General features: G+C 37.4%; 1 protein-coding gene across 1 annotated transcript; it reads right to left on the bottom strand.

The window, feature by feature from the left end:
• Nucleotides 1–5,765: 5,765 nt before the first annotated feature.
• Nucleotides 5,766–7,725, bottom strand: LOC104220119 (uncharacterized). The gene has a single exon (XM_009770937.2). It carries the CDS (start codon nt 7,586–7,588, stop codon nt 6,071–6,073), a length of 1,518 nt encoding a protein of 505 aa, XP_009769239.1. The 5' UTR covers nt 7,589–7,725; the 3' UTR covers nt 5,766–6,070.
• Between the last annotated feature and the right edge of the window lie 4,892 nt (nt 7,726–12,617).

Below are 12,617 nucleotides of genomic sequence, written 5' to 3'. Positions count from 1 at the left end.
TGAATTAACTTTGAAACAATTAAGCAGAGGTAAAGTAAATCCAAACACCAAAACTATTAGTCTCAACAGTAAGAAACAGATTACCTTATCCTTAACCCAGTCTTAAAACTGAAGCATACAAAACAAACTCAAAAGAACAATGAGGTAACAGCTATCAACTCCCAAACAATAAAAAGGCTGTGTAGTAATTCATATAAGCGAGCATTTTCGATTCATAGCATTACCTTATTTAAATACTCATTCATGACACATTAGAACAACAGAAATCAAAATTTGAGCAAATCTGGTGGTCCAACAAGAATTCAACAATTTCATAGTTATTTAACAAAGCATAATACAAAAAAAAATTGTGGACTGACCTAGCTGAATAACGTAGACACTAACAGATAAGCCAAAGAGAAGCAGAATTCGATCCAAATAAAAGAGCTCAGCAGCAAATTTCAGCAGTAGAACAGGGAATTCAAACAGTCAATCAAGCTTGTAGATCCAAAGAGGTGAAGCAGAAGAACAAAGATAGAGAAAGCTTGAAATCTTCTATATGTTTTTGGTTTTTTCTGTATTTAAATCTAATTTTTCAGATTGTTTTTAGGAAAAATCAGTGAGGATAGGGAGTGTGTGTGGATTTTCTGTCGAGAACAGTGTGTGTGTGTGAGGAGTAATCTGTGTTCCCTTATATAGAAAATGCATATGCTTTATGAGGGAATGAGATCAGGGGCGGATTTAGGGGGGCGCAAGGGGTTCACCCGAACTCCCTTCGCCGAAAAAATACACTGTATATATAAGGCAAAATCTGTTTTTTACCTCTATATATTAAGTTTTGAACCCCCTTAACACAATCCAAAAGTGTAGTTTAGTGGTCAAGGGGGTTCAAAATCTACATAAGGTCATGAGTTCAATTCCCACTAGATACAAATTTTTTTTTTGAACCCCCTTCGTGGAGATCCTGCCTCCGCCACTGAATGAGATAAGGCCTAGAAGAGAATCCGTCAACCTCCTAAAATTTAGGAAAATGGCATCTTTTACAACTGAATTGGACAGCTGTCCCTTTTCTAGAAGTTTCCAGCAGTAACAAAAATATTCCCCTAAGTTTAAGACCTAAATTAACCCTTTCATCCCCCCCCCCCCATATTTAATTTTAACATTGCTAAGTGCCTGGGCCATTTGGCCAACAAGCTCAAGCCCTTTGTTGGACCTCATGTCCAATGGGCTAGCCTGTTAGCACAAGCAGGCCCAACAGATTCCGGCTAAAGGCGATTGAATAAGCTGAACCTGAAATTTACTCTTAATCTAAGTAGTACTAATGTATGCTAAAAATAACTAAACCAAACATTAACAAACCTAGCTAAAAAACTGGATGACCAACAAATTATGAACAAAATAACAATTAAACAAACAATTTCTAACAAACTAACAATGTAGCCATCATTTCAGAGCTAAACGACCCAACCAGAACAAAAGGAAAAAGGGCAAAAGAGGGTAATCGGAACCTTACCCCCTCTGAGCAGCCAGAAACGAGGAGAACTACGACGCCTACGCAATTTTTAAACTACCAAACGTCTTCTCCTCCAAGAAATCGGTCTCAAAAATGACTTTTGGCCGGATTTTCTTGGAAGAAAAGACTCATGGGAGTCAAAAAGCGTAGCAAACAACCAAATAAAACCACCGTACCCTCAGGCGTTGAATATAAGAGAAGACCAGAAAAATTAGGGTTTCAAGGGATTCTAAGATCCGAGATTCGTGAAGTTTAGTTGGTTTTCTGGTAAAATTGATGTGATATTAGTGAAGAGGGGGAGTTGAGGCTTGTAGGGTGTGAATTTGAGGGAGATTGGAGTTGTTTGAAGTGGTGCCGCAGGCAAAGAGTTTTGGGGCGGCTAGGGTTTGAGTGATAGAGATGAGAGGGAATGACAATGGGGATCTCTAAGGGTTTGGGGGTCGTTTCAAACAGTTTTGAGGGGTGGGGTGATTAAGTTCCCGGCCGTTGGATGGAAAAAGATGAAGGGCCAGGATTAAAGGCGCCCGAAACGGCGCCATTTTGGTGCTTAAAGGAGCTAGACCGGATGGATTATGGGGATTGGGCTTGGAGCGGATTTGAGAGAATTGGGTCGCTGAGATGGCTTTTGGCCCAATTTTGAGTAAATCAAACAAAAATCCCTATTTCCTTTCTTTGTTTCTTTTTCTTTGATTTTAAATTCTAAACAAATTAATTAAAATCCTAACTTAAATCTAATTTGCAAAATTAAACCTACTTACCTATTTCTAACATGTAACATTACTAATGTATTTTTTGTTGTGATTTTTATGTATTAATTCTAACAATTAAAATGCGATTAAACCTAAAATGACATGGAATGAAGATTCAAAAAATTTTATGGTGTTGACTTTAAGATATTAAATAAGCACAAAAATGCAACTAAATGCAAACAAACAATTAAATAGAAATTCCTAAAAATTCTATAAAAATCAAAAACAATAAGAAAATTTATTTTTGTGAATTTTGTAGGAATATCTTCGTAGGGCAAAAATAACGTGCTCACGTGCCCCTAACACAGAACATAATAGTCAATTTCGGAACTAATGTCATCCAATTCAATTTCAACTATTGAGGACTCACCACGTGTTTTAGATACTACATATTCCAATTTATATCTAGCATTTAAAATTTTTGCTATATCGAAGTCATCCCAGATTGATCTTGCTTCTTCTGTGACTCCAGCTCCTCTTCAACCTCATCTGCCCATGATTTTTTGCCGCTACTCGTAGGTTCTACTTGATCCTTACTTGGTGAAGCTTGTAACACTCCAGACCATACCGATGTGCTTCGATCTGCTGAATTTTCTGTTTCATTGGATTTAGAACTGACTGAGTTTTCCTTGCTACTTCATGGCTACCATTGCTTGATTTCTGCCCTCGCTGAACGATTCCATACAATGTGGAAGCTTCCTTGGCCATTAGAGCCTTCTGGAATGGGATGCAAGCTCTCTTGCCCATGGCTGGCGCAAGTTAGGCTAACATACACCTAGAGAGAAAACAAGCCATCTTCTTTTAGCTAAATGTTCTGATGTTTTTTTTTATGTAATCGCACGTTCAACATTGCAAGATGTAAAGAGGTTGCCTTAGGCGCACATGTGGCCTGGCGGAGTGTTTTTTAACTCAAGTAAATCAAGTGACAGATGTGACTTCTTGAATTTTGTAAACTAGCAGGAGATAAGGAACCTTGCTTTAAAGCCTTTCGGGCAAGGAGTAATGATTGGGTCTTAGACATTGCCAAACGAACCTCCAGTAACATTCCGTCAGTACCATTCAGTGCACTACTTGATGCTAGCCATACATGCAATGATAATTTACAGGTCTTTATTCATTTTTTATTAGCTATGTTTTAATTAATTTTATTATTTAATTTAAAAAGATAAGAAAAGGAAGGAAACAAAGAAGCATAACAAAAAAAATCGCGTTGGCGAGTGTTCCTGCAAACAGTGCCTGACCATTGGACATTAACCAAATTTTTGAGAATGAGATTAATCAAATTTGGATGGACCCAAATTCTCCAGACACAGATGCTGACTTCTTTCAATCTATTTCTAATATGAGATGAAAACTTCGATATTTGGGAGCGGGGTTTCTTCTTAATTGCAACTTGCAAGGCAATGAAAGTTCTTTTGGAATTGCTATGAAGCAGATCTAGAAAAATCATTTGGAGAATTTTTATAGATGGTATGCGGAAGTGGCGGAAGCAGGATTTTCATGGCCGGTGGGAATTGAACCAACCACCCCAAAGGTTTTGAACCATCTTGACCAATGAGCTATGCTTTTAGGCTATGTCAAGGGGATTCAAACAACAAAATATAGAGGCACAAAACGAATTTTGCCTTATATGTACATGTAATTTTCCGGTTGTGTGGAATTAGTTGTCTCTGTGTGACCTATAGGTCACGAGTTCGAGCCGTAGAAATGCATCAGGATAGGCTGCCTACATCACACCCCTTAAGGTGTGTCCCTTTCCCGGACCTTGTGTGAATACTGATGCTTCGTGCATCGGGTTGTTCTTTTGGTGTGCGGAATTATTGTGCTATGTTTAAACTGTTTGCGGATTTTTTTTCCTCTGGTCCTTTTCTTTGGCAACATGGCTGCATCAAGTACTACATTGAATAGGAAGGTAACTGGAGATGAGCCCCTCCAATGAATAGAGCAGTCAGTGCAAAACAAACCGTTTGATAAATCGATGCAGCCGCAGACTATATAAGAGAACAAAGAACAAACAACTTGAATATGCTTATCCTTATTGACAGTCTTCAAAGAAGGATCCTGGGTTGAGGGGGCCCTAAAATTCATCAGCTACGTACAGGTGACCCTTTCCTACTTAACCCTTCTATACTAGAAGTAGAAATAGCAGCATTAGAAAGAACTCCAGGTTATTCAGCTTATCAAGTTACAGGAGTTTCGCCCTCATGAAGTAAGATTAGGATCCTCTATTTAGTTGCAGCAGCCACTTAACCACCAATAAAAAAATTTTAAAAAGAATGGAGGTTGGGGGGGTTTAAGGTACCCCAATAATCCCATGGTATGGCGAGCTGTGCAGCAAATGGACTCCCTGCAGCTAAAGTATTTCTTATGTGTCTAAAAACAATGACATTAGTGAATTAGGAAATTGTCTGTGTAGAAATAGGGAGGTGAGTACATGAAAGGTACAGTCCCTTTTGTATCTAGATTCTATTCAACTGTCCACCTTCTTTTACCTTTCTTTGGTTCGAGGAGACTTTTTGTGATTACAAATAATACAACAAACGGAAGCACATTTACAAGGTCTAAACGGATGGCTCTTGTTCAAAAGCATAACTGCAGAAGCGCATAAGAGAACTGAGGAATAGAGGTTACCACAAGAAAACTCGGCCCCCATAATTTCACATGAGTGTTACCATGATACACAACACTGATTACTTGGGAAAAAGAGACTACCTAATGTTTTTAAAGGCGGAGAAAATTCTTGTATCATCCTCCCAATTAGATGTTTAAGATATCTTTTTCTTATATGACCAGGAAATCCGTCTTGGGCCAACCCTTAGGACCAACAACAACAAAACTCGAGGATAATGGGCCCACCCCTCTACCTTTCTCCACTTAAATGCCAGGCTTAGTTCGCACGCATGCCTCAGGATTCAAACCTGCAGCTAAGTCACATGCCCCCAACCTTTGCCACTTGAACTAAAGCCCTGAAGCAGATGACATCTTATTCTTATGGTTGATGGAAATGGTTACCTGAAAGACACAGATAAGCTTTATCCAACTGAAGACTCTCTGTAGATTTGCCTTATTTAATGTGCTCATGCTTCTATAAGTGGCTGAACTGGTCGACCAATGATAATTTAAACTACGATGTGACGCGAATATATGACCACCTGAGGAAGTGCTAACAAAACATTTGATTTGAGCAAGAAAATTGTAGAGTTCAGAGAAGCTCAATTGACAGTTGACTCCTGAAATAGGGAGGTGAGAACATGAAATCAGCGGTTATCTAATAGCTATCTGCCTCCTCTCCCAAGACACATAATCACATTGCAAGCATTTTTCTTTTTTGATAAAGTAATAAATATGTATTAATATTTGGGCAAACCTAACGTCAGTACAAAAGAAGTATACCAAAAAAGTAGGAAACCTAACAAAAAGATATTGTTTTATACGAACGATCGCAAGCGTTCACAATATTATTCCAAAGAACTGAACACACTTCACCGGGGAGTTCATAAATGCATTAGAATAATAGATAGTACTTTGTCTATGAACATCATTGTTTCCATTCAAATTTCCCAAGTATACAAGGTGCAGAAAGACATGTTCACTTTTTATAAATGAACCGCTGGACATAACAAACTTGACTATTAAACTAAAACTTCAATATAAAGAATGAAAATCATGAATCATGATTAAACAAACTGCACGATACGATAAGCATTATCTTACTTTTACTAGGCATCAAGAGGTTACGTTCAACTCTTGAGTTATGTTGCATGCTGACAACTTTGGCATCTAGCTTCCTGCATATCTTAAGTTTGTCTGAGAATCAAGCTTTCACAGGCTAATCATCATCTTCAATGTCCCAACTCAAATCCTCATCATCCTCTTCAACACTAAGCCTCTTCCTCAAATCAGCTCTATTGGAACTTGTAGCATGAGAAGTTGCCTTTTTGTCGTCATTACCCTCAATGTCTTCAATCTCAGCCCAATCCAAGTCCTCCTCATCAGCCCCCGTCTTTTGACTTGACACTGTAGAGACATCACCACCTTTACCAGATTCATCCTTATCACCTTTCCCATCTGAACCTTTTGCCGCCCTCTCCTCCTTTTTATCCAAAGAAGTAACTTCGGGGTCCTCTTTCTTAGGATCTTCGCTATTCCCCTCCTTCTTACTCAAAGAAGTAACTTCAGAGTTCTCTTTTTTAGTATCTTCGCTATTCCCACTCGATTCTACGACATGGCTCTTGCCAGCACCATCTGCATTAGACTGATTCTCTTCTTTCCTAACAACAGTAGCAGAACTTAAAGTTTTTGATTCATCACTATGAGCGGCCTGTTTAACAACATTGGTTGAATCCTCTTTGCTTGGTTCACTTTTATCCGGAAGCACTTCCTTTGCAACATTAGCCGAGTCCTTATTAGCAGATTCAGTCTCAGCCGAAGCCAATTTCTTTACATCATCAACGGAGCTTTCAATAACAGATGAACCCTCTTTTCCCTGCTCATCAACTTTCGATTTGGCATTGCTCTCTTGTTCATTATCATCATCATCATCAACATCCCAAGACAATTCTTCATCATCATCATCTATAGATATTGCTCTCTTCACAAGCTTAGCTCTAACACTCTCTTGCTGCTCAAGCTTGTACACTCTATAAAAATAACGATACCAAAACGTCTCATGATCAACTTCATTAGGCACAACCCTTTTGTAGATACCTTCTAATGATACAATATTTCCAATCAAGTTCTCAACTTCCTCACTTTTCTCCTTCAAATCAAACCCTAATTTCCACTTCTTGTACTCCTCTAAATCCTCAGGCTCCAAACAGAATGTATTTGGGTCATTTTGGATATTAATCAATTGAGATTCGAACCGACTGTACCGGGCCGAGTTCAAGACCCGATTTTGATCAGGGGTTTCGGGTTCAACATCATCAGAGGATGCTAAAAGGGAATCTTTACCTTGTGAAATAATCTCAGCCGTAGACTTGATGACGCCGTCAATAACCTCGATAGAATTAGGAAGATCCTTAACGGCCCGACTAGCTACTTCACGGAACAATTCGGTTTCTTTTTTCAACCCGGATCCGAATTCCTGCAGATCCTTGCGGTACGTCTCGAGCACTAATTCGGATCGAGTTGACAACGTCTTGAACAGACCTCCGAAGCTCCAAACACCACCGTCACTACCGTCGGCAGCTGAATCGGATCCTGAATCGGGCGTGTGCTCCGGGTCAACGTCGACGTCATTGTCAGGGGTTTCGTGTGATTGTTCAGGTGTAGATTCTTGGAGCTTTTTGGGTATTGGGGGGTCCGGATCCGGATCGTCAGATAATATAGATTTGAAGAAGTTCATAGCTCAGTGAATCAAATTGGAGGGAAGAGTTTCAGTGGTGGTGGTGATATTCACGTTGCTTTTTCTTTCCTTTCAGTCGAAGTGTCAATTTTTTTTTTTAGATGATGTTTTCTCGCCAGTTGGCAGTTCCCAACTCTCTCACGAACCTTCATTGCTGGGCCTACTTTGCTTTGGACTCGCTCCATGTGATTTACTAGAAATATATTATATTATGGATGTTCATTAAGTACTCCGTTGTAAATAAGCTTCCTGAAGAAGCTTATTCATATGGGAATCCATCGTAAATATATTTATCTATTTAAGTACTCTATTGGAAATAAGCTTTCTGAAGAAGATTATCACTTCGATACCCGGTTATAGATAAATATTACCCCCGGTAGAAGACTATTCATACCGAGTATAATAAGCTTATCCTTTCAGTACCCAGTTGTGGATAAATATTATCCCCGTTAGAAGATTATCCATACCGGGTATAATAAGTTTATCCTTTCAGTACCCAGTTATGGATAAACATTATCTCCGGTAGAAGATTATCCATATCGGGTATAATAAGCTTATCCTTTCAGTACCCAGTTATGGATAAACATTACCCCCGGTAGAATATTATCCATATCGGGTATAATAAGCTTATCTTTTCAGTACCCAGTTATGGATAAACATTACCCCCGGTAGAAGATTATCCATATCGGATATAATAAGCTTATCCTTTCAGTACTCCGTTATGGATAAACATTGCTTTCAGTAGAAGATTATCCATATCTGGTATAGTAGCAACTTACACAGCAGCTTCTTTTCTTCTATAAATAGAAGAGATTTCAGTTCATTATGTACATCAGTTTGAATTCGAATAATATATCAGTTTCTCTCTATACTTTTCTTTACTTTATAGTCTTTATTTTATAACACGTTATCAGCACGAGACTATGCCATCTCGAGCAAATATTTTGAGAGTATCTAAGGTAAGAACTTTCTTTTCCTAAATAATGTCAAATCTTTCTAAACTTGAATTTGTAGCCCTGGATATATCGGGCAAAAGCTACATGTCTTGGGTGCTTGATGCTGAAATTCATCTTGATGCGATGGGTCTGGCAGACACCATCAAAGACAAAAATCAGGCATCAAACCAAGACCGTGCCAAAGCAATGATATTCCTACGCCATCACCTTGATGAGGGCCTGAAAATGGAATATCTTACTGTTAAAAATTCAGTCATACTGTGGAATAATTTGAAAGATAGATATGACCACCTGAAGATGGTCGTTCTTCCACAGGCACAATATGATTGGACTCATCTAAGGCTACAAGATTTTAAATCTATCAGTGAGTATAATTCTGCTATGTTCAGAATTATTTCCCAATTGATGTTATGTGGTGATAATATTACTGATCATGATATGTTGGAGAAAACTTTCACCACTTTTCATGCCTCGAATATGCTCCTGCAACAGCAATATCGAGAGATGGGATTTAAAAAGTATTCTGAACTTATCTCACATCTTCTTATAGCCGAGCAACATAATGGGCTATTAATGAAAAATCATGAAAGCCGACCTACTGGTTCTTGTCCATTCCCTGAAGTGAATGAGACGAACTTCCACCAGGCTAAACGTGGAAAAGGTCGTGGCCCCAGTCGTGGTCATGGTCGTAGTCGGGAAAGAAACTCTAATCAGGGTAATAATAATGCACCAAAGAACACTCCTCACCACCAGCAGTGGAAAAAGAAGGAACAAAAGCATGAAGCGGTGCAAGCACCAAATGCAGAAAATGCATGCTATAGATGTGGAGAAAAAGGGGCACTGGTCACGTACCTTTCGTACGCCAAAGCACCTGGTTGAGCTTTATCAAGCCTCCCTAAAGAAGACAGAGAAAAATGCTGAAGCAAATTTTATTTCTGAAGATAATTTAGACTTCATGCATTTGGATGTAACTGATTACCTTGCACTCCCAGAAGGAGAAACAAGTCATGTAATCGGTGGTGAATCTGTAGAAATGTAAATATTTTAATTTTTGTTATTTGTAATAGATAGTATGGTTATGTAATTGTTGTACATAAAGAAAAATTATGATTTGATAATGATGTTTACTATAATATATCTTGTTTATGTCATTTTGAAGAATATGGATAACATTATTAGATCAACTTAAACTCTAGCAGAGTTTGCAAGAAATATACAACCACAAGAAGTGGTTATATTTCGTATATCTCATTGTAATTATATTTTGTTAACTACCAGAAGTGGTATATGCCTATGATCACCAGAAGTGATAATTTAGGCTTTCTATGGTTACAATTGAAGATAAGCTACATAAATATTCTCTATATTAAATGCACGCCTCGATTTGCTCCTGAAGTAGTAAATATTTTAAAAGAAGTTGAGGCATCACAATTTGATGTGATTAATGCGCATTCAGATAATTATGTTCGATTTCCTGAAGGATGAGAACTTTTGATAATATTAATCCATTCCCTGAAGTGAATGTGACAATACTAATAAGTCGGGTAAATATGAACGCGCTCTTGATGTGAATACATTACAATTCACCTCCAGAAGAGTTAATATAATTGAGAGAATATATACTCAATATTTCGTATTTTAAATTTGCTCCTGAAGAAGTAACACAATTGAAATTGCCTCCTGAAGTGGAAAAATATTATGAAGAGGAGTTTTCGTGTGCTTAAACAATTGTTTTACATTGTTTATTTGATTGTGATTTTCTCTCATGACACCAGCAGTGTCTGAGCAATATTTGATAGTACAAAATGTATCAACAACTCCTGAAGAGCTAAATGTTTGCCTAAAGAATACATGACACCAGTAGTGCCAGATAAATATTAGATTGTGGATAATAAATGAAGGCTCTCGAAGAGCTTATATACAAATATGTCATTCATATTATATGATTATGGTCAAAACATATGTTGTAGTAAACCTGAAGTTTACTAATACAAATGGCTATCATATTGAGACTACAAATGATTGGAAGAATGATAATTTTCATGTTTCCACAATCATAGGGGGTAAAATAATATGTATGTGAGAAGTTACCCGCCTTGTTCTTTAATTTGTATTATATCATGTATCACAGTAAACCAGAAGTTTACTAAAGCAAAATTTTATGCCATAGTAAACCAGAAGTTTACTAAGAGATAGCACATGGCATGATAAACTTGAAGTTTTCATTTGCCATTTTTAAAATGAGCTATTTGAGAATTCAGATAAGCATATACTAAAGAACTAGAAGATTCTTCAGGAATTCTCATGTGTTGCTTGTTCTCATAATGAATTGATTATACCAGCTAAAGCTGGGACTAAGACCCCTGATTCTGAAATATATAAAAGGTGAATATGGGCCCATTCACCTATCATGTGAACCACTTATAGGTGCATATATGAGATGGTTACATGTGTAATTATTGTCAACCTGCAGTTTGGCATTTGGAATTGCTTTTCTCGATTAAGAGCATAATTTTCAGATTATGAAATCAAGACAGTTCATCTTGATAATGCTGGTTTATATCCAAGCTGGTTTAGCATTGAATACCTCATATTAATGGCTAAATCATTGCTTATGAGAACAAAGCTTTATGTGTTGGTCTAAGATTTTCTAAATTGCATATAGCAGCACTTGTATGCATCAGATCAACAATATATGATAAGTCCTCCCTTCACAATTGGTTTAGGATCAGAAACCAAATATTTTTACTATCTTTTGTTGCGTGGTATATGATTAATTTCTCTACCATAATACACAAAGATATGTTTCCCAAAGATGATTGGGGATATATGTTAGTTTTTCTAACATTTGGGGGATGGAATAAACAGTTGAAAAATATGCTATATGAATCGAATTATCATGATCCTCACTTAGAAGATAATTCAAGTCGAATGCCAGAAGCATTTGCTGATCCAAAATTAAATATCATATTTCAGCTGCAAATGCTCCTATTAAAATTAAAGTCCCTGAAGGATAGAGTTTACTGTACGCATGAAGCGTGGTAGACCAATCGGTTCCAAAGGTAACAATCCTTGAAAAATAGTAGGAGCTAATGATCGAAATGATCATAATGAGGAGGAAATAAGCTCTAGAAGAGCCCACGACAGAACATTTCATGAAACTCCCGAAAAAGTTCAGGTACCTGAAAATAAAGAAAGTGATGAGATCTCCACAAGTTATGTCGCTTCGGAACTGACACAAAATGATCGTCGACGATATATTTAATACAATATAGTGCACAATATTGTAAAAGATTGTGAGGATCGGACTAGCAGTCCAGACACTTGAAGATGTCATACCATTTAGATACAAGTCTTAACCTATATGACTTATTTGGCTAAATCTATATGAAGATCCTTGAAGGATTGAAAATGCCCGAAGCATATAATTCAAAGTCTTGAGAAATGTACTCGATCAAATTATAAAGATCTTTGTACGGTTTAAAGCAATCTGTGCGCGTGTGGTATAATCGCCTCAGTAAATATTTGCTGAAAGAAAGTTACATAAATTATGTTATTTGTCCATGTATTTTTATAAAGAAAATGTCATCAAAATTTGTTACACTTGTTGTTTATGTTGGTGACATAAATCTTATTGAAACTCCGGAAGAGCTCCAAGAGGGTCTTAAAAATACTTTTACATGGACAAAGTGTACCCATTAAGTACACCAATGAATATTCAATCACTTGAAGTGAATAAGGATCCGTTCCAACCTCTAGAAGAGGATGAGGAGCTCCTTGGTCCTGAAATACTCTATCTCGGTGTAGATGGTGCACTTATTTATCTTGCTAATGCTAACAAAAGTGGTGCAGATCGTATTGGTAATGCAGATGCAGGTTATTTATCCGATACCCATAAAGCTCGATTTCAAACCGGCAAGCAGGGAGTGCATATGATTGAGATCAGTGATTCATTCGAGAAACATGTGGGTTGGAATGTGATAAAAGACCCACAATATTATACGGAGACAATGTTTCATGCATAACACTATTAAAGGGAGGATTTATAAAAGGAGATAGAACGAAGAACATTT

The sequence above is a fragment of the Nicotiana sylvestris genome, chromosome 9, assembly GCF_000393655.2.
Source record: "Nicotiana sylvestris chromosome 9, ASM39365v2, whole genome shotgun sequence".
NCBI lineage: Eukaryota > Viridiplantae > Streptophyta > Magnoliopsida > Solanales > Solanaceae > Nicotiana > Nicotiana sylvestris.
Note: the sequence above shows the minus strand (reverse complement) of the source record. Positions and strands in the feature narration are given on the sequence as shown.